The following is a 23,489-nucleotide window of genomic DNA, read 5'->3' on the forward strand; positions in this document are numbered from 1 at the left end:
CTGTTGCACCGACCTGGCCTCATGTCAGCCCTATGGGACTTGTAAGGGATTGGAATCACTGCAAATATGCTTGCTGAGTCATGACTAACAAAATCCTTTGTCTCTGATCCAGGAATTTTGTGTCTTCTGCTAGAATCTGTGAGACGGTAACAGGCTAACTTATTAGATTGCAAGTGGGGTAAAATCAAATCCCAGACTTGACAAAATGGTGAGACTTCTAGTGATATTATCAAATTCTCTCCCTCCGAAACAAATATAAACTGGACAAAACTGTCAAGAACAGTCATTTAAGGGCTCTGGAAATTGACCACAGGCAAACAACAAATTGAGAAGCATGTATTCTCTTTTAAAAAACCCTGCTGAATTTCAGGTAGGAGTAGGGGGCATCTGTGGCATTCTTGCCAGAAGTATGCTCTCTTCTTCCAAGCCCTGTATACCCTCAGCTTTGTTGGGGCAACAGTGCTACCATGGTGAGGCCAAGAATGAAAGCCAGGGATTCCAATGCTGGAGGGAGCTAACTTGACTTGGTAGAGCAGATGGCACTGTCCATACCTAGTGGTGCTGTCTGTAACACTTGCAAACTTGGGAGGAAATAAATGAGGAAAGCCCATAGCTGTGAGCCTGAAGTTGTGACCTCACATGAGGTGTGCAGGAGACCAGGGGACTAGCCAGAAGTTTTACAGGGAGATCCTGGAAATGAGAGATCCACTGAGGGTCAAGATCAGCTCTTCATTTATCTCTGCATGACTGGGAAGTCACAAATACACAAGGGATATCTGCGTTTGAACCTGATTCTAGCACTAATTGTGTGACCTTTGGCAAGTCAATTTAACTGTTACGTGCTTCAGATTCATCTGTAAAGTGAGAAAAAGTTTTGAGAGGAGTGAATAAATTATACTGAATGTAGAACACAATATAGCAAGCACACAGTATACAGAAGTGTTTACTATTATTATTTCTCAACATGTGTTTTAAAAAAAACTTGTATCAGAATTCTGGGGGGATTTATCCAGGTCTACTGAATTAAAGTCTCAGAGTCAGGGGAAGGAAGCTGAAAAAAATCAGTATTTTACAGGTAGACTAGGTGATTCTTATACCACCAATGTATGAACACTATAATTTTTAGGTAAGATTTATAGTCTTCTATTTGAGGTCTATGTCCACATGCCTTGAAGGTACAAATTCTATTTACTTCAATATCCTCATTGCCTAGCACATTTAAACATCTACTGAACAAGAGAAAGCTTTATTTAAAGCTAGTAAACATCCAGCTCTCCAATTCCCACAATGCAGAATAAATAATGAATTAGACTTGTAATTTAAACCTTTATATTAATATAAAAAGCTAAAATTACTCTAATATACAGAGGAATGGTTCTTTAATAAAACTTTTTGAGTCACAGACTCTTCTGAAAATGTGACAAAAACTATAACTCTGCAGAAGACTGAAGACATATGTTAAACCTTGAACATAACTTTAAGCGGTTCATTTCTTGTGTGAAAAACATCTATTACAAAAATTGGCTTGCATCTATATCCTAGAACAAAACACTACATGCTTGTTTATCACGGACACCTTATTTTTAGAGAAAAAAAAAAAGGATAGAGTGTACTTGGCACTAAACATTTTTTGAAAGAATAAATGAGTCACAATAAATGATAAAATACTATCTGGGGGTTATCTGGAACTCCTTGAGTCACTCAAGGGTGATGTCGAGAATGAAAGCACAAAGGTTACATCTTATTCATGACCAAGATATAACCCTGAATTTCTAGAGGTGGGTAATGTGAAAAAACAGGTCATTTGGACCAATGCTCCCACTTAGGATCAAACATGAAGAAACACAACACAGGATCCTTAACCCACCACACTGAAATTATGAACTCAATAAATGAGTCTCATGGTAAGTTAAAAACAGCTGAAAGGTGAATTTGTGATTTATAAGCTATATAAGAAGAAACGGTTTAGGATGATCAGAAAATAAACACAGAGCATAGAGAAGAAAAATGAAGAGCTATAAGAAATACACCAAGAAGTTCTAACACATGTTTTACTTAGGGTCCAAGAAGGCAGGAGAGGGACTATTGGGCAGAAGTAATACTTAAATAGATTATAGTTGAGAATGTCCCAGAACTGACATGTCAACTCATCCAAGACACCTCATAAAACCCAGTGGGAAAATACAATGAAATTTTCACTTAACACAGAATAATTAAGCTGCAGGAAATTAAATTAAGGGAAAATCTTGAAAGCATCCAGAGGAAAAAAGACACTAGTTTCAATGGAGCAAAAGACTGATAGATGTTTTCTTCATAGTAACAAAATGGAAACCAGAAGATAATGAGAAGGCATCATCAAGAGAATTCTATGCCCAGCAAAAATCTTCAAGAATGAAGCCAAAATAAACACATTAATAAAGAAAAGAACAAAGTGAATTTACAACCAGCTGACCTGCACTGAAGTAAATTCTAAATGTATTCCTCAGGTAAACAGAAAATTATGCCATATGGAAGTTCAAGACTCAGCAAGCAGGGAGCAAAGGCAACAAATATATGGGTAAATCTACATGAATATTGACTATATAAAACAATAGTAATGCCTTCCAGATACAAAACCTATGATGACATATAAATTGAGAGGGAATTAAATGTATTCATAAAGTAACTGTCAAAAAATTCCAAAGAATTTAAATCACAGAGAATATATGATTATAAGGTAATTATGTTAGAAATTAATAATAAGGGAGAAGTTGAATATTTGTTTGGAAATTAGAATTATGGTTCCTGGGAGTTCCCATTGTGGCTTAGCAGGTTAAAGACCTGACAATGTCTCCGTGAGAATGCAGGTTTGATCCCTGGTCTTGCTCAGAGGGTTAAGGATCTTGCATTACCACAAGGTGCAGCATGGGAGCAGATGTGGCTTGGATCTGGTGTTGCCCTGGCTGTGGCATAGGCTTGCAGGTGAAGCTCTGATTCAACCCCTGGCCTGGAAACTTCCACATGCTAAAAGCATGACCATAAGAATTAAAAAAAAAAAAAATTCTATTTCCAAATAATATCTACAGGGCAAATCAGAAAATTCTGTGAAACTGATGAGTAACTGAAACAGCTATCAAGACTTGTAGAATGGAGTGTGTGGTAGGCAGAATTCTAAGATGGCCTCTGAAATCCCTCCCTATCCCCATATCCATACCTTTCTGCAGGCAGAACCTATAGCTTGTGACTTACCAAAAGAATATGGCAAAGGTGAAAAGATTTTGAAGACGCAATTAAGGTCCTTATTCAATTGACTCTGTGTTCATCAAAAGAGAGATTATTCTGAGTCGGTGGGTGGGGGGGATGGAGTGTTTGATCTAATCAGATGAATCCTGTCAGGCCTTCCCTGAAAGAGAACTTACTTTCTTCTGCTGGTCTTGAAGAAGCAAACAGTCATGATGTGAAGTGCAGAGAGAGAGAAGCCGCCTCAAGTGGCTGAGGGCCTCAGTTCTACAGTTGAAAGGAGCTGTATTTTGTTAATAATCTAATGATTTTGGAAAAGGACCCCCAAGCTCCAGGTAAGAAGGCAGTCCAGGTGACTATTTGATTACAGCCTCGTGAGCCTCTGAGCACAGGACCCAGCTGAGCTGTGCCAAGATTCTTGACCATAGATACTGTGAAATAATAAAAATGTGCTACTTTAAACTGGTAAAGTTGTAGAAATTTTTATGTAGCACAGAAAACTAACATAAGATAAATTACAATGAGATAAATCTATAGTTTTAAGTATACATTACACTAGAAAGTTAAAAATCTAAGCTAAATACTCTTTACAAGAATAAAGAAAAATGACAAACTCAACCTAGAAAAAAGAAAATCATTAAAAGCTGTAATCAATGAAACAGGCAATATTTAACAAGAAAAACAAATGAAATAGTGCCTCTTATATATATATATATATATATAATGGAATATTACTTAGCCATGAAAAACAATGAAATCTTGCCATTTGCAACAGCATGGGTAGACCTAGAGGGTATTATGCTAAGTGAAATAAGTCAGACAGAGAAAGAGAAATATTACAAGATTTTACTTGTATGTGGAGTCTAAAAAACAAAACAAATGAACAAATATAACAGAAACAGTCATATATTCAGAAAACAAACAGGTGGTTGCCAGAGGGGAGATGGGTACAGGGATGAGTGAAATAGGTGAGGGAAATTAAGAGGTACAAAATTCCATACCAAATAAATGAGTCACCAGGCTGAAATGCACAACATGGGGAATACAGTCAATAATAACAATATCTTCGTATGGTGACAGATGGTAGCTAGACTTATACTGACCATTCTGTGATGTATAGAAATATCAAAGTTCTATGTTGTACACCAGGGACCACTACAGTGTTGTAGGTCAATTATACTTAAAAAAACCAACCAACCAATCAACCAACCTCATAGAAGAAGAGATCAGATTCCTATTTACCAGAAGTGAGGGTATGGGGGAGGGAGAACTGGGTGAAGGTGGTCCAAAGGTACAATCTTCCAGTTATAATGCAAATCAGTACTAAGGATGTAATGTACAACACGACTAATATAATTAACAATGCTGTGTGTACACACACACACACACACACACACACACACACACACACACACACAGATGATAATTGTTAAGACGGCTTTAAGAACTCCTAAGAGTTATTATCACAAGGAAAAATATTTTAAAAAATTTTCTTTTATTATCTATGAGATGATGGATGCTCACTAAAATTATCATGGTAATAATTTCATGATTTATGTAAGTCCAATCATTCTGCTGCACACCTAAAACTTATATAATGCTATATATGTCAATTATATCTCAATAAAACTGGAAGGAAAAATATTGGCTCTTTGGAAAAAAAACAGTAAAAGCAATAAGCTTCTGGTTAAGACTGGCCAACTAAAAAAGAAAGAAGATACAAATACCTTATATAATAAACAGCGGTATAAATCTGTATACTACAAACAGTATCAGGAATGAAAAGGACATCAATACAGGTCTGGCATAGGATAAAAAGAGGGCAGGATTAACTGTGCTAAAAAACTTGAAAATGTAGATGAAATGGATGGATTCTCAGGAATATTTCACTCACCAATATTATATAAGAAACATTCTTATTAATTAAAAAAACTGAGTTAGTGTCCCACAAAGACCACACCAGACCCCAACCAAACACAGTTCACTTCAAATATATATTAAAACATCTAAGGAAGAAGTAATGTAAATCTTACAGAAGCTCTTCCAGAAACTAGGGGAAAAAAACCACTTTCCAACCTATTTTATAAAGAAATAAATCTTGATATTAAGCAAAAATCTTAAACAAAATCCAGCTATTAAAAACAAATTACATCATGACTTGAATGGTCTTACCTCTCAATAGGTTGGTTTAAAGAATAGGAAAGGAATCCTGATCACTGACCACAGTAAGGGAATTAAGACAGCAAAATGATCATTTTTCTCAATAAATACAGAACAAGTTTTTGATAAAATTCAACAGAATTTATGATTATTAAAAACTCTTAGCAAATTAAGAATAGAAGGAAAACTTTTTCTTTTTTTTCTTTATGGCTACAACTGTGACACATGGAAGTTCCCAGGCTAGGGGTTGAAGCAGAGCTGCAGCTGCCGGCCTACGCCACAGCAACTCAGGATCCAGGCTGCATCGATGACCTATGCTGGATCCTCAACCCATTGAGTGAGGACAGGGATCAAAACTGAATCCTCACGGATACTATGTGGGGTTCCTAACCTACGGATACTATGTGGGGTTCCTAACCTGCTGAGCTGCAATGGGAATGCTGGAAATTTCTAAATTTACTAAAAATACCATAAGTTGTTTACAGGATACCTTGAAAGCATTCCTAGAGAATAGGAACAAAACAAGAATGCCTATCATGACCACTTCTATTCAACATTTTACTGGAAGTCTCTGAAAATGTAATTAGACCAAAAAAAAAAAAAAAAAAGAAAGAAAAGGGAGGAGTTCTGATTAGGAACCATGAGGTTGTGAGGTTGCAGGTTTGATCCCTGGCCTCGCTCAGTGGGTTAAAGAATCCGGCATTGCTGTGAGCTATGGTGTAGGTCGCAGATGCAGCTCAGATCTGGTGTTGCTGTGGCTGTGGCATAGGCCGATGGCTGTAGCTCCAATTAGACCCCAAGCCTGGGCCCTCCATATGCCGTGGGTGTGGCACCAAAAAGCAAAAAAAAAAAAAAAAAAAAGAAAAGAAAAGGTAGAGGAATAGAAAGATAAATCTGTCCTAACTTGCAGATGATACAACTGTATACACAGAAAGTTAAAAATATACAAATTACTAGAATTGACGAGAATTTCGTAAAGTTGCTGAATAGAAGAATCAATTTAAAAATTGTATTTCCACATACCAGCAACAAACAAAAAATAAAGACTATTAATAACATCAAAAGTATAAAGAAAACTAAGTTTAACAAAAATATACAGAACACTTCTATGAAGAAAATTATGAAACTTTACCAAAAGATCTAAGGAAGATCTTAACAATGAAAGATAGGTTCACTCACTGGGAAACACACTATTATAAAGAGGAAACTGTTCACACATTATATTCAATTCCAATCAAAATCCTAACAGGCTTTTTTTAAAATGAAACCTGTGCTCTCTAAACTGTGCATAAAAGTGCAAAAAACAGATAATAGCCAATCTTGAAAAACAAGGTATAAACATTTGTTTTACCAAATATCAAGCATTTTTACAGCTTTAGTGATTAAGACAGTATGTTCCTGGTATCTGCACAAACTGACTGATGGAAAAGAACAGAGAGCCCAATAACAGACTCAGGTAATTATGGACATTTAATAGATGATAGAACTAGTATGGCAAATCAACAGAGAAAGATGAGTTTTCAAGAAATTAAAACAAAAAACCAAAAACCTGGTCACCTACCTTATCCCATACACAAAACTCAAGTAGAAGACAAAATTATGTATGTCTTAGAATCAAGTACAGGAGAAGATATTTATGGCCTCAGAAGAGAAATATTTCTTAAAATAAGACATAAAAACACCAACAATATGGTAAAAGACATATATTTTACTAGGAGCAGGAAATAAACATGAAACTATTGAGAAGATATTTGAAATAGTTATGACCAAAGGATTAGCTTCCTGGATATATAAAGGCATCCTGTTAACCAAAACATCCAACTTTTTTAAATGGGGAAAAAAATCTGAACAAAGAATTCACAAAAGGGAAAATGCAAGTGGTGGAGAGACCTGTGAGAAAAAAATTAACCTCACAGAAATGCAAAGTAAGCAACCATGACATTTAATACCAGCTTCTTTAAAAATATATACATATTTCTATAAAAATAACTGACATACTTCAAAATGGAAGATGGAATTATGGGTGGATTCTATTCTTTAAACTACTATTTCTCAAATTCTTAAATGCTGCCTTTGCAACATTACAAACCCAGGAGATTTAAAGTCTGAGAATACAAATGTGGAACTTTCCATTGCTACTGGTAAAAGCACTGAATGATACAACTGTTTTGGAAAAGTTAGATGTCACCTAGTAAAGATGAAGACTCACATCCTCTTTAAGCAAAACATTCTACTCCTAGATGTATTCTCAAGGGATTGATACACATGCGCAACAGGACGTAATATACAAGAATGTCCACAGTGCTTTATGACAGCAAAAAACTGGGAACAACCCACATCATCACAGTAGAAAAGACACATAACTTCGGTATGCATTATATATATGACAGACTACTACACAGAATGGAAAACTATAGCCATATACATCAACATGGATGACTTAGCCAAACAAAGCCACAAAAGAATATCTAACTTGTTACATAGAATTTAATACTCCATTACACTTTTTTTTTTCTTTTTTTGTCTTTTCTAGGGCCGTACCCACGAGGTTCCCAGGCTAGGGATCTAATCGGAGCTGTAGCCACCGGCCTGGGATGCGAGCCACGTCTGCGACCTATACCACAGCTCATGGCAACGCCAGATCATCAACCCACTGAGCGAGGCCAGGGATCGAACCCACAACCTCATGGCTTCCAGTCAGATTCATTAATCACTGATCCATGATGGGAACTCCTCCATTACACTTTAATAAAATTTACTTTTGCCTGATTTTTTTGGGGACATTTTTCAGGAATGTAGACATCAGTACTATCCAAATTGTAGCCCAATGACCACGCTGAACTGCTACTGAGAGAAGAATATAGTGAGAGTAATAAGCGTGCATAGAAAGTAAGCATTTAGAAAGGCTACTAGAAGGTGCCACCATGGCTCAGCAGTAACAAACCCAACTAGTATCCAAAAGGACACAGGTTCAATCCCTGGCCTAGTATAGGTGGCAGTTATACCTGGCAGCTAGAGCCCTGATTTGACCCCTAGCCTGGGTACTTCCATATGCTGCGAGTGTGGCCTTAATAGAAAAAAAAGAAAGAAAGGTTAACAGCAATTTGATATAACCAAAACATTCAAGCACATGGTTTTACATTTACAAAATTATGACTCTGTGATACCTGGAAATTTCTTAAAAAGTAGTTTGACAAGAACTAGCATACATAACTGGCAAAAGAAAAAATATTTTCTTCACAAACAGAACATTGGTAACCTCTAGTGGGGAAATTCATGGAATGTGATCAGGAAAAAATACATGGAGCCTTTTATGGTGCTGGTAATACTGTATTTCTTAACCTGAGCACTGGTTATTATGAGTATGTGCTCTATAATTTTATTTAAAACTATACATGTTTCTATACACTCTTCTGTATATAACAAAGTTCACAATTTTTAAAAGTTAGAAAAATTTTTAAATACTAATTCTTTATAAATATATACATTTTATCTATAGAAAATTAAAATACATCAAAATGGATGGTGGATTACTGGTAGATTGTATGCTTTCTGCCACTATTTTTCAAATTCTAGTATTGCCTTTTTTTTTTTTTTTGTCTTTTTGTTGTTGTTGCTATTTCTTGGGCCGCTCCCGCGGCATATGGAGGTTCCCAGGCTGGGGGTTGAATCGGAGCTGTAGCCACCGGCCTACGCCAGAGCCACAGCAATGCGGGATCTGAGCCGCGTCTGCAACCTACACCACAGCTCACGGCAACGCCGGATCGTTAACCCACTGAGCAAGGGCAGGGACTGAACCCGCAACCTCATGGTTCCTAGTCGGATTCGTTAACCACTGTGCCACGACGGGAACTCCTGCCTTTTTTTTTTAAAGGTAGTAGTAGTCACTAGTAATTACCAGTACTAAAAAAGGATTATGCCATACCAGTGTTACCTCTAATATATGTCAATTTCAGAAAGGAATAAAATCACTCCTACTGATATCTGTGGATAAAATGGAGAAATGTAGACTAAAAAAATAGCACATTCAATGCTTTAGGGGTAACACCCCTATATGTTCCTCCAGAATTTGGAAACAAGTGAGACAGAGAAGTTACTCAGATCAAACATCACCTTTACTAGTAACAAAGTTAAGGAATATGTTTTTTGATCTGTAGCAATAGGTCCACATCCCTGAATTAGAGATTAATCCATTCAACTGCTGGCCTAGCTAGACAATCATGCACCCCTCCCTACCCCAGGAGAAGACAAAGTAAAACGCCTTGAGGAATAAGTCTTTTGATCTATGTATTTTCTTTCTCCTCTAGCACCCTGTAACTGTCTTAGAAACTTCAAGGCCATTCCTGCTTCATTACTTACTTAACATTAGTTGCTTACATTACATAGCTCTCCCCCAACTATTATGTTCCTGGAGGTCAGATTATCTCATTTGTTTTTCAGACTTCTAGCAGATGATTATGTACATGATAGACTTTCATATTTATGTTACGTATTATTTAAGAGCCACATGAGTAGAGGCTACAGTATGAATTTTATGAACTAAAGTAAAGAAGGATCAAGAGACTGAAACTGGACCAATGATAAAAATACAGCTATTATTTATTAAGGGCTTGTATGTGATAGGCACTGACTCTTAAGTGTTTTATAAACAACTCATCATATCCTCATTACAGTAGATATTACCTTAGTAATAGATGAAGAAACACAGAGTTAATAAAACCATCTGTGTGAGGTCACACAACCATGATCTGAACTTGGCTATGACTCCAAAGCCAGAGCACTGAACCACTATTGAGCTATACTGAAAGAAAGATTGCTAAGCCTTCAGAGAGCTATCCTTAATTGGTGTTTGTAAGGTAATACCGCATTGTGGTTGAGCAACTTGGCTTTGGAATGCCATGGTTCATATTCGGATTTTGCTAATTACTAACTGTGATATAAGTAGGTTTCTTAACAACCTCTGTAGGCCTCCGTTTCCCCATCTGTAAAATGGGAATAATATCCTTAGTTCATAGGATTATCGCAAAGTTAAAATGCGTCAATACAAGTAAAATACTTAGCACAGCAGCTGGCACAAGAAAAACATTCAATAAATGTCAACCTATATTACAGTTATTTCTCTGCTACTTTTTCAGAATTGTGTCTAGGAATCAGAATGTCCCCTATAATACCATTAAGGGAGAAAAAGTTGAGAAAACTTGGCATTATACAACCGAAGGTTAATTTACCTAAAAACAGCAAGCTTTTTAGGGAACTGAAGGCTTAGCTCTCTTTCACCCAAACTTTCACTAAGAAAAGGAAAAAGATTAAAAGTCAGGTGGTTTTGAAGCTGTATTCCTCTTCTTCAATTTTCTTTCTTGGTCAGTCCCCATGATGATCCAATGCAATATCAAATTACCACTCGCTTGCTACAAAACTACACAAGCTGCAAGATAATAAGTTTTAAAAAGATTTAAATCCTGACAGAAACAAGTGAAGTCAGTTTGTTGAAAGACTTTTTTTTATTCTACAAGAATTGATTAGTACAACCCTGCAGAATCAACATGTTTAATTTAGAGAAATTTTTTTCTTTTGAAAAGTAAATGAAAACCCCTTTGAATTATATTTATATAATTTATGTATCAATTTAATTTTTGAAAACAAGTCATAGGATCTCTTTTGTCCTATATAAACAGAAATGTTACACATGTACAAATTAAAGCAAAAATGGATAGTACAGAAATTTAAATGAACTCTTTCAAAGAATAAAATTTAATTTCAGTCCAATGTGTTTCCAAAGATTCTTATCAAGCCAGATGAAGTTGTGAACCCCAAGCCATTTGTTTCTTTAATAAAACAAAAACAATGTTTAGATTATTAGCAAATATCTTAAAAAGTATCTTCACACAGTTGGAATTTTAGTATAACTTGTATGTCAAGTCCCTTTCCATTATTTATTCTACTTAAAAAAATATATACAGCTAGTGATGTTTAAATATGTATTCTGAGCCATTATGTTCAAACATAAATATCTGGGAAATTCAAACTGTTGCAACAAGTTATGAAAGGATTGAAGAAAAAAGATGAGCTACAAATTATATATGAGGAGGAGGATAAAAGTTCTAACTTAATATTCATGTCTAGATAGATATGTATGTTCTAATTTTTATATACATACCTACTGAGTATAGAACAAGCCATCAAACTTGAACCAGTTACATACAGACTAGACTAAGCTGGTACTATTTTCTACAACAGGTAACAGTGATGATTTCAAAAATTTTAATATATCTGAATTAGCTTCATCTCAAGTTATTTGTGGTAATAGTCTAATATCATGAAGCTTTGATAGGCACAGGTTAAGTAACTGCATTATCTATGCCAAACTCAGCACACTAATGATACCCGACTCTGCTTAACTGTGTGGTGTAAATATATGAAAACAACAGAGCAGACAGGCAACCAGAAAAGGACATTTAACATATGCCCATGCTTATCAATCACTTTAACATTAGTGTTTAAAATGTGTAAATCTAAATACAGAGGGACACTTATAAAGCTTCAGGACAACCCCAATACAAGAACCAATAGATAAATCTGCAAAATCTTAAACTTCAGTTCTCGATCCACTGATAAATATTGTTGAAGGAGTAGCTACTTGGTCTTTAAATATTTTAGAAACTAAAGGGTTGAAAATAAGTTCATCCTGTAATCATGAAATTAGCAGCAGGACAACCTGAATTCATTTTGCTCTTACATGCAGAAGTATATGTGCCTTTTACGACAGCTTAGAATTAAGAGTTAACTTCTAGTCAGTAGTGCTAAATGACCAGAATTGCTATCCAATCTGTATACTATGGTACCACATATCACAGTGCTCAGTACTCATCACTTCCAGGTGGGGGAAAAAAAGAATGGAAAAAAAGTAGTTGCAATTCTTTTTTTCTAAACAGCATAACAGCTTTAAACACATATAATTTTGCATCATCTTGTATTCTATTCTGGAACACTTGGAACAAAATCTTATTTCAATCACCTTGATCTATACAAGTTAAAAGACACAAAGTCTAAACCCTATAGTGTATAGAAAATGTACTATTTAATACTCACTAGATGTGGTACAATCAATGAAGATTATCAAATGAGAAACACACACAGCATTCTACATTTTTAAATCACCTTAGGGCTACTAATCAGAGATTGTACAAGTTACATGTGCAAGATAAAACAGAAACAAAAGAAAGAAAGGAAAAAAAAAACTAACTTCTCAGTGCATCAACACCCTTACAAATAAAATGCATGGCACTTTTACAATACTATACTACAACTATCAATTTAGCTGGGATGACTCAGACATTAAAGTCACATAAGAGCAAGAATCAGTCAATTTAAATGTTGAAAATGAAACAGATCACTTTTTTCTTCTTAAAAGAACAGAAAATTTAATACATGCCGAAACTCAACACAAGTTTTCTCACTTCAGCCTGCCCCCACCATCATAGTGTCTTATTCTGTTAACAACAGTCTGATTTATAAGGCCCATATAAACTCTATTGTGTTACTCAAACATACTAGTCTCTGTGTGGTAAGAATGTCTTTATGAAAAAAATAACATTTCTGCTTAGATATCATAAAATAAAGCCAAACGACAAAGCTGACATTTTCCAAGATACTGAGAAATAAATTAAACATGATGTACCAATTTAAAATTATATCAATATCAACTAATATTTCTATGGTCAATTTTTTTTTTCCCCATAAAATTAAACAGTGCAGAATAGGGCTTGGGCTACAGTTAATCACATCTGGTTTTCTTAAAAACAAAACTTTATTTACTATAAACAAAGGCAATTTTCTTCCTCCATAACACATGTAGACATTAAATCGAAGGTTTTTAAAATATCCACTACCTACAAGAAAAGTACTTTTAAACGGATAAAAGGAATCAAAATACCAAAGTTTAGTGTAAGAAGAACAGATAGAAACAACCAAGAAAGAGTAGATCATTGTACTGAATATTTATGAATAGCCCAAAGTAAGTTCCAAAGTTTTTCTACCCTTACAAATTGAAAAAAGTGTCCTTTCCACAGCTTGGGGTTATGCACTGTACATCCCCCCCAACAAGTGTATGAGTAAGGTTCTAAAAATGTTGCCAATATCAAGTTCTTCGGTACCTAAAACTAATTAGAGGACAGCAATATTACAGCGGCAATGGGGCACCAATTCTCAAAGCGTAGTTATGATCCAACACGAGTTGTTGTGGTTCTTTTATCTGAGAAAAAGCTTTTCAGAAGAAATACCTGCCCTATGCTAACCACCAGAAGAATGAGGGCTTCTCCTACTGACCAATAGGCCACTCTTGTATTTAGATCCTCAGCTCGGCTTCGCCCTTGAGCTTCTCTCAAACGGAAATGAGTCTGATAGTCGATGACAGATTTCAGAGCTTCATGAATTGAAACACAGGCAGATTCCATCTAAAGAGAAATATTTCAGTCAGTATGGTTAATACTTTCCGTACAACTATCTAGCACATTCATCTTTTCTTTCAGTTTGATTGCAATCCCTCACTTGATGAACATTCTACTAAACTGGCACTCATTCCTGTCAGTGGTCCTGGCAAAGCAACGCTGTACTCATTCCCACGAGGTTGACTGGTAAGACTAGAGATCCCAATAAGCAGCTGCTTGCCCCAAAGTGGAATGTCTCAGCTGTGGTATCTATAGGATGACAGATGCAACCCAAAGCTAACAGTAGAAGAAATACTGGCAACTTCCATTATGCTGCATGCAAGGCCCTAAAAAGCCAAAAAGCCAAAAAAAAAAAAAAAGTGGTAATAGAGCATTTAGGACCACCTAGTCTCCTTTATCTACATCACATTTTTTTTTTTTTTTTTTTTTTTTTTTGTCTTTTGTCTTTTGTCATTTTAGGGGCCGCTCCTGCGGCACATGGAAGTTCCCAGGTTAGGGGTCTAATCGGAACCGCAGCTGCTGGCCTAAGCCGGAGCCACAGCAACACCAGATCCCAGCCTCGTCTGTGACCTACACCACAGCTCACGGCAACGCCGAATCCTTAACCCACTGACTGAGATCAGGGATCAAACCCGAAACCTCATGGCTCCTAGTAGGATTCTTTTCCACTGCACCACGACAGGCACTCCTGCATCACATTTTTCACTCTTTAGTTCTTTTGTTTTCTACTTTCAAAAATCTAATACATCTCTCAAAAAATTGGAATACTTATAAAGTAGCTGTATATACTTTATAATCAAAGAAAATTACCAGCTAGCAAATGCAGAATAAATGATAAGAATTTTACTAAATCACCATTTTTTTTAACCATTAATAGATAAAATGATGAATCTAGAGCAGACGATGATCACCAGCAACTGCAAAATCAATATGTGAAAGGCTGATAGGGAACTTTATAATGGACAGATCCGTTATCCTCTCAATCTAATGATCATTCACAAATTACAGATAATTAGACATTATGTGCCTTGTGATAATGTAGAAGTACATTACATCGCCTCTGAGGTGTTCGTAGCCAGAACATTACAAATGAATCACACTCAACCGCCAGTTTATAAGAAATAAACTGGTGGTTAGAGGAAGACCATGGGAATAAAAATCAGCAAAATCCAAGAAGTGAGAAATGGAAAGAGGACTCAGTTTTTCAACAAATAGATGGGAAGGGAATAAAGAAGGAAGAGAACCCAAAGACTAAAGATTACAAAGAAATATCAGCTAAATAAGTGTACTCACCTTGTTTGGATTCTGATCTGGAAACAACCTTAGAAGCATTTGGGAAAATCTGAACACTAACTTTACATTTGATAACTTTCAAGGATTTTTTTTTCTTTTTAGAGCCATACCTGCGGCATATGGAAGCTCCTGGGCTAGAGGTCCAATCAGAGCTGCAGCTGCTTGCCTGCACCAAGGCCACAGCAACACAGGATCCAAGCCACATCTGCTATCTACACCACAGCTTGAGGCAACACCAGATCCTTACTCCAATGAGGTGGATAGAACCCACATCCTCATGGACTAGCTGGGTTGTTTCCACTGAACCACAATGGGAACTCCCTATTACGCCTTGTTTTTCACATTTATCTGCTTAGGTTTTTAAAGCAAGCTATCCTATACAAATTAAAATTTATGAGGTTAAGTTATAAACAATACCCCAAAGAAAAATCTTTTTACAAAGTGCTATTCACACAGGATGTTAAAATAAAGAGAACATTTCTAAAAATAAGAACATCTCAATACATCTTATTAGTGCTTACAATAGGTTTATGAATTAAACCTCTCATTCATTCATAAAAACTGCCTCTATTACCACATGACTTTGGCCAAAAGACTAACTGCAACCTGGAAACAAGGAAATCCAATTTAAGGTTTTAACAAGAAGGCAGTAAGAAATTCTTTTGGATACTGAATTGAGTACCTTTTAGATATACTCCAAGCTCACACTCTATTTGAACTAGAAATAAAATAGCCCTTCTTATCACCTGAGCAGTATCTGTTCACTGACTTTAAATTTCTTATGCTATCTTTCCCTCATTAAGCTCTTCTTCAAAATAAAACCCAATTTACCCATCGTAACTATTTCTGTTAGATGACTTACTACTGATCTTTAAAATTTTGCTTTCAGGTGCAGCAAAAATTATAGTAACAGTAATCTGAGTGATAGTAAATACTGGTATAAAAGCTTGTGCGTGTGTATATTAAGGCATCATTTTGCTTCTAGTTATACCAAGCTGCTAAGTTATGGTAGCAACATTCCTCTATGAATTACAAAAAATACTTCAGAATGCTGTAGCACTTTTAAATTTCCTTTGCCATTAGTGTTTTTACCTAAGCAATCCTCCCATTTTAATGCTTACTGTCTTTACACTTTAAAGTTTATAAAAATCCTTTAACATTGGTCTTTCCTAGGGAGTTCCTGTCATGGCTCAGTGGTTAATGAATCCGACTAGGAACCATGAGGTTGTGGGTTCGACCCCTGGCTTTGCTCAGTGGGTTAAGGATCTGGCATTGCCGTGAGCTGTGGTGTAGGTCACAGATGTGGCTCAGATCCTGCGTTGCTGTGGCTCTGGCGTAGGTCGGCAGCTACAACTCCAATTCTACCCCTAGCCTGGGAACTTCCATATGCCGAGGGAGCGGCCCTAGAAAAGGCAAAAAGACAAAAAAAAAAAAATCAATCTTTCCTAAAAACATCTGAAGTTCTCTGTGAAATGCCTAATCTACTGTAAGAGTTAAGATAGGTCTTAAAGATTGTGTTAAAGTGACAAAAATTCTGTATTTCATCAATTAGTTAATGCATATTAAATAATGCTTCCCCTCCAAACATATCAACATTATATACTGCTGACTTTTTATTACCTGGGTAAGAGCACTGACTCGGTTCTCACTAGGAAACAAGGGTGGGTCTTCTCCAACTTGAAAATCAAAATACACAGTTTTATGTGTGAATGTAGAAAATTCATTGCTGAAGCAAAATTTGTATGTCCCATTTTTGGAGGCTGTGAAGGTAAAACTATCATACTGTTTCTTCATCTCTTTGTATAACACATTACCATCAGGATCTTCTAATCGACAATCTACATCGTAGTGACCGCCAGTAATCACCTACAAAAGAGAAAATAACAAACACAAAAAAACTGAAGAAACTGCTGCAACTTACAGGTTTGAGAAATTAACCAGGCTTCCTGTTTAAATAACTGTAATGTCTTTTTTTTTTTTTTTTTTTAACCATCACTGGCCATTTTACATTTTTTTATTTCTACCAGTGGACAGAACTTTGCAGGCAGATTTCATTAAGTTTAAAGCTTTATAGAAATTGAACAAATTTCCTTAGTTAATGTACTTTTCTTACATCACCTAATTCTTCCAACAACCCTACAAAATCGAGTTTTTATCCCCTCTCTTTGACAAAGTAAGAAACTGAGTTAAAATAAGAAATCTACCCAAGACTATTCACCAAGTAAAGGACAGAGACAGAAGTTGACCGCCAAACTCATACTCTTGACCCATAAGCACTACCATGTAATATTTTCCTTCCCCAAATTTATTTATTTATTTATTTATTTATTTATTTATTTATTTATTTGTCTTTTTTAGTGCCACACCTACAGCATCTGGAGGTATCCAGGCTGGGGGTCAAATCAGAGCTATAGCTGCCAGCCTACACCACAGCAACACCAGATTCAAGCCACGTCTATGACCTACACCACAGTCCACGGCAACGCCGGATCCTTAACCCACTGAGCCAGGTCAGGGATCAAACCTTCCTCCTCATGGATGCTAGTCAGATTTGTTTCCACTGTGCCACCACTGGAACTCCTCCTTCCCCAAATTTAAACACCTAGTTTCTAACTAGCATCATCCAAGCACCCACAGATATTGCAGTGAAGCAGTAAAGTAGATCAATGCTCATTCTAACATTTCGTGCATACCTCTATCATAGAACTCAAACTCATTTTACTGCCAAATTACAAATAGTTTGTGTTTCTTAAGTTCATTTATTGGTCAGTTACATGGAATTTGATACTTACTTTGTTGTGAATTATATTTTGAACAGAATAGACTTGGAGGCTGTTCATCATATACAAACTTGTTTCCAAGAGAAACAAATGATTAAGCTACATTGTTTAAATACTTGTGATGAGAGCAAAACCAAATTAGAACAACACAAAAGCAAATAAATCTTTTGTTCATCTGGAAAGCCTGTGTTTGAGGACAAGCATATGAAAGGAAGGGTTAGGTGAAATGCTTCTGAAGATGATTCTTGAGCTATTTTCAAGGGCTTATGTTTAATCACAATTTGGGCCATTTGGGTTATACAAATAAAGAGAACAGGGAGAGGTTTTTCCTGAGATAACTGGACATGCACAGGAGAGGAAAGGGGAAAGGATTAAAGAGGAGAAAGAACTCCTTATATGCGAAAAAACTGTAAGAAAGAGGGAGAGAAGATGGGAAAAGGAACATAGGGTGCATTTATCCACCTAAGAGGTTATGAGGAAGAGACACTGGGTCTGAAGGTTTCCAACCACCCTGAGATGTATTTTCAAGTTTGAACTCTCTGGATTGGCCTAATATTGACATTCCAGATTTGCAGACAGAGATCAAACTTTGGACTTCAAAAAAGACTGGTTACTTATGCGACCTTTTGTCACTAAAGAGATATGCTGAATAACTAAACTATGTTACAAGATCATTTTGATAATTAAATAAAATATAACTATGTACTTAGGAAACTACAAAATATGCAAATATTAGATATGATATAATGTTTGACATAAAAACAGTGTCTTATCATTTGGGCATTTACCCTTCCCCACCAACAGTCAACAATTTTTCCTCTAGGTGAAATAATGAGTTCATTTTATATACCCAATTATTCATACTTGACCATTATACTCTGAATAATCAAAACATACATACAAACAAAAAACAGGACCAGAACTGATCATCATGCCACTTTTCTTCTATCAAACTTTGAAACAAAATAATCCTACTTCAGATAAAGACAGGTTTTCTTACAACCTGTCTGGTCATGTAAGAAAAAAAGAGTCTTCTCAAATTATATGTTCCTACCTATCCAGTTAGTCACAGAAATCTCTTTATATTATTGGCTCTCTCAAATTCATCCCATTTCTTCCATTCTTAATCCACAATCCAGACAGAACTGTTGCCATAACTTCTCAAAAGATCTTTCCATAACCCAATCTCTCCTCCCTCTAATCCGGGGTTTTTAACCTCAGATAATTTGGGGCTGGGTAAGTCTTTGTTGTAGAAGGCTATGTTGCCCTGTGCCTTGTAGCACATTTAGCCACACCTCTGGTCTCTACCCACTGGATGACAGTGGCACCACCCTCCCCATGTGTCTCCCAGGGAAGCAACTTCCCTATCTGTCCCCAAACCCCACTGAACCTTCACTTAAAACCTGCTCATAATTCCTGTGGCCTAGAGAAAAATCTAAACCCATTAACAACGGCATATCACTCCCCCATACCTCCTCAAGGTAGCCTCAGCACCTTTTACACCCTTTCTCATTCTGCATTCCAAAAAATACCAGAATGCCAGAAATTTTCTGAACAAGTCTCTGCTCTACACCTGCACTAACACTGACAAGTTACAAAGGGTTTGTTCGCTAAAGAAGAATCACAGGTGGAGTTCCCGTCCTGATGCACTGGTTAACAAATCTGACTAGGAACCATGAGGTTGTGAGTTCGACCCCTGGCCTTGTTCAGTGGGTTAAGGATCCGGCGTTGCCGTGAGCTGTGGTGTGGGTCGCAGACATGGCTCGCCTCAGATCCGGCGTTGCTGTGGCTCTAGTGTAGGCTGGTGGCTACAGCTCCAACTCGACCCCTAGCCTAGGAACCTCCATATATCGTGGGAGCGGCCCTAGAAAAGGCAAAAAGACAAAAAAAAAAAAAAAAAAAAAAAGAATCACAGGACTCAAAATGAGTATTCTTACAAATCTACAGCTTATTACAGGAAGAGAAGACAATAAAAAATATCTCTCAGCAAGCAGTCGGAAGAGGTCAGGAGTGGCTCCTCTGCTCTCCCTCTGTGAGGGATGTGGGGATCAACACACCCTCTCAGATCAGGAACCATCCAAGTGTGCAAGGAACACACTGGAACCGGTAAGCCCAGAGTCTTATCTGGGTTTTTTTATACATTGCTGGTCACATAAGTGTATTTACACCGTGTAATCATTTTCAGTAGCAGACTCTCTGGGAGTCTCACTGAGACAAGGTATAAACCATCCATCTCAGTGTTATCAATGAACAATGATGACAAACTGGTACAAACCACCCCTAAAGCCCTCAGACCCACAGTTACAGAGCAATACTATTACTTGGTGTATTTCAGTGCCAGCTTTGGCTAATTTTCAGGCTTGCTGGAATTAAGTCTCACAAACACAATATATCTGCTGAGGAAGTCCTTTTCCCCTCTGCTACCTTGCAGAGTAACTCCTATTTATCCTTCTAGGCTTAACTCAAGCATCAGACCCTCAGCTAAATTTGCCCTGATTATCCTCCATCTTGAGCCAGCACTATACCTGGTGTGTACTTTCATTACTGTATTTACCTTTGCATGTCTACATATCTATGTAAGCACCCTGAGGTCAAGTTCAGCCTTCTATGTCTTTGGGAGGTAGTATAACGAAGTAGTTAGAACTCAACCAGACTGACTCTACTACCTTCTAGCTTTTGTGACTTTGGTTCTTAACTGACCAAAGCCTCTGTTTCTTTATCAGAAAAAAAGGAATAAAATTATACCTATTGGAGTTCCCATCGTGGCGCAGTGGTTAACGAATCTGACTAGGAACCATGAGGCTGCAGGTTCGGTCCCTGCCCTTGCTCAGTGGGTTAACGATCCGGCGTTGCCGTGAGCTGTAGTGTAGGTTGCAGATGCGGCTCGGATCCCGCATTGCTGTGGCTGTGGCGTAGGCCAGTGGCTACAGCTCCGATTGGACCCCTAGCCTGGGAACCTTCATATGCCGCGGGAGCGGCCCAGGAAGTAGCAAAAAGACCAAAAAAAAAAAAAAATTATACCTATTTAGGATTGAGTTGTCCTAAGAATTAAGTAACAAACTTGAAATGCTTGGTATACTGCCTGCCACCTAACAAACATTCATTTTTTAGTCCCTAAGAGTAGTGGTAGTATCCTTACCACCAACACAGTATCTGCATATGTAAGAAATCAAGAAATCCTTGCTAAATGCAAACGACATTTTCACTGACACTTTATATTACCATTTTGGCTATTATCTTCTCTGTCCCCTGGTCCTAACCCATTAAGTTAAGCAAGTCTAAGTGTCATCCCTGGCCTCCCTCCCTTCCCCACTATAGCCAAATCATCACCAAGCCCTGTTGATTTTTAGCTACTAAATAGCTCCCATCCTTTCACTCCTCTTCCCCACTGCTATATCATCCTTGTCTCAGCCTGGGCCACCACAATAGCTTCCTAATCAGTATTCCATATTACTCTGCAACACACCATAACACCTTCTCTACTTGTACAAGTTAATATCTACACAACTACCAAGAAAACTTAGATTTTGTCACTGCACTGCTTATAATCCTATGACGGCTTTCACAACCTAGGAAAAAACAAATCCTTACACTGGTTTCTGGGCACTATATGGTCTGGCCCCTGCTAACCAGCCCTATTTTGGCTCCTTAATGCCAGCTCTATAGGACCTCTATGTGGTCCTCAAATTCCCCAGTCACTGTTTCCACAGTTTGCATGGGACCATGCAAAGGCTACTCCACTTTCCCCCTTACCAAAGTATTTCCAATTCATCCTTGACAGTTCAGCTTCAAATCACCTCCTAAAGGAAGCCTTCATAGAGTCCAAAGACCAGACTCTATGCTTTGAAAACACAACTCTGATGAATAAGCAGGTACTAATTAAGAAATGAAGAGTAGGAGGGTAGGGAATAAAAAAAATGACCCTATCTATTCTGATCACTTCTGTATCACCAGCACCTAATACTCAATAGCTGTTCAAATATTTTAAGGCCAACAGCAAACAACAACGAAAAAATTGTTCTAACCAATTAAAAAAATACATTCTGTTAAATCAATACTTTTATATAATCCCAAAGATGAGAAAGGGCCTGTCATTTATCACAGCGATTCCTTCTACAACACCTTTGGCAGATAGTCATCTGGTCTGAAACTGAGCTCTTCCAATGACAGAGAGCATTAACCAATAGTCCTCATATTGATGGAAAATCTGAAAAGCACTTTGAATCTGATGAAAGTGGAGGTATGGACCGCAGAATGTTAGACACTACAGAAGAGAACAGGACAGAATTTTTTTTAAAGGAGACTCTTCTAAAAAAGAAAGTTCAAAAGGTCTTGAAATGAAGAACATTAGAGAAAGGAAGCAAAAGACACGACCACACAAAGTATTTCTGGACATCCTATGCCTTACTCTCAGGTCTTAAATGTTTCTTGCACACAGTTTTGGGGACGAAAGCCAAATGCTCTGCATCAGCAACCTAGGGGTGATTCCTGAATTAGCCAAAGAACGAAGAAACTCGGACAGGAGAAAGGGGCACCTAGCAGTCACAGCCCCGACCTGGAACCGCGAACAGGGGCCCGGGGCTGTCTGTGCCCGTAATACCTGGAACTCGAGGGTGCACTTGGTGCCCTGCGTGATGTCCTCGTAGAAACACTGCTTGGCATTGTCGGGCAGCTCGAAGGTGATCTCAGACGCGCCGCCGGGCCCCGGCACCAGCAACAGCAGCAGCACGAGCAGCCTGTGGCCCCAACGGCCCGCGGCGGCCGCCCAGCGCTGCGCAGAGCCCAGTCTGGGCATCGTGAGGCGGCGGCGGCCTCAACCGAGCTGCGGGGGAGACGCGGGGTCAGGTCTGCACAGACTCACTGAGCGCGGCAGGCCTCAGCCCGGGAGGCACCGCGAAGACGCACAGCAGAGTTGCTCCGAGCCTCGGAGAGATTCGGGGTGAGAAGCGAGTCGCTGGGGGCGGAGGAAGGTTGCTGAGGAACTGGGGCCTCGAGCCCAGAACGACCTGGGGAACAGAGATAAAGCCGGCAGACGAAAAGCGGAAAAGGCCCGAGATGGCTGTTAGTGCAGACTAGAACGAGGGTAAAGGGGCGGGGCCTGAGGCACCTGCTCTAGCGACCCGGATGTGCTCTCCCCCGCCGCCGGGAGACGCGGTGGAGTGCGTACGTGGAAGCTCGCGAGGCGTCAGCTCGGCCTCCCCCGCCTTCTGGGCCGAGGGGCGGGACCAGCGTGGTTAACGTGGCGGGGCGGGGCCAGGGCGGGGGGTGTGGCCGGCTGCTGCCGACGCTGGGCGGGCGGCTGGCAGTAGGAGCTACCCGCCTGCAGCTTCTTTTTCTGTGGGAGCTGAACGCTGGGGGAGCTCCGAGAGTGAAGAAGAGCTCATTCTGCCCTAAGGGGCTGATCGCCGGTGGTAGAGCGCTTTGCTTTGCGGTTCGCAGAGAGTTTTCTTACACATAATAACAAATTTGGGGGGAAGCAGTTTAGCAAGGAGCCTGAATTCTCGCTGGACTGCAGGAGTTCTAATCTCTACTCTATTTACTGTGACCTTGGACCCGTTGCTTAACCTCCCTGCTTCAGTCTTTGCATCTG

At 38.3% G+C, this 23,489-nt stretch overlaps 1 protein-coding gene across 1 annotated transcript; it reads right to left on the minus strand.

Moving 5' to 3' along the window:
* Positions 1-13,211: 13,211 nt before the first annotated feature.
* Positions 13,212-23,051, minus strand: TMED7 (transmembrane p24 trafficking protein 7). Its single transcript, NM_001202540.1, is given in 3 exon segments — positions 13,212-13,832; positions 16,740-16,985; positions 22,500-23,051. Coding segments are annotated over 3 exon segments (678 nt in total). The 5' UTR covers positions 22,695-23,051; the 3' UTR covers positions 13,212-13,595.
* Between the last annotated feature and the right edge of the window lie 438 nt (positions 23,052-23,489).

This window comes from Sus scrofa, chromosome 2 (assembly GCF_054392235.1).
Source record: "Sus scrofa isolate SSC_HxYL_T2T_F1_AM1 chromosome 2, Sscrofa_HxYL_maternal_Yorkshire_Landrace_v2.0, whole genome shotgun sequence".
Taxonomy (NCBI): Eukaryota; Metazoa; Chordata; class Mammalia; order Artiodactyla; family Suidae; genus Sus; species Sus scrofa.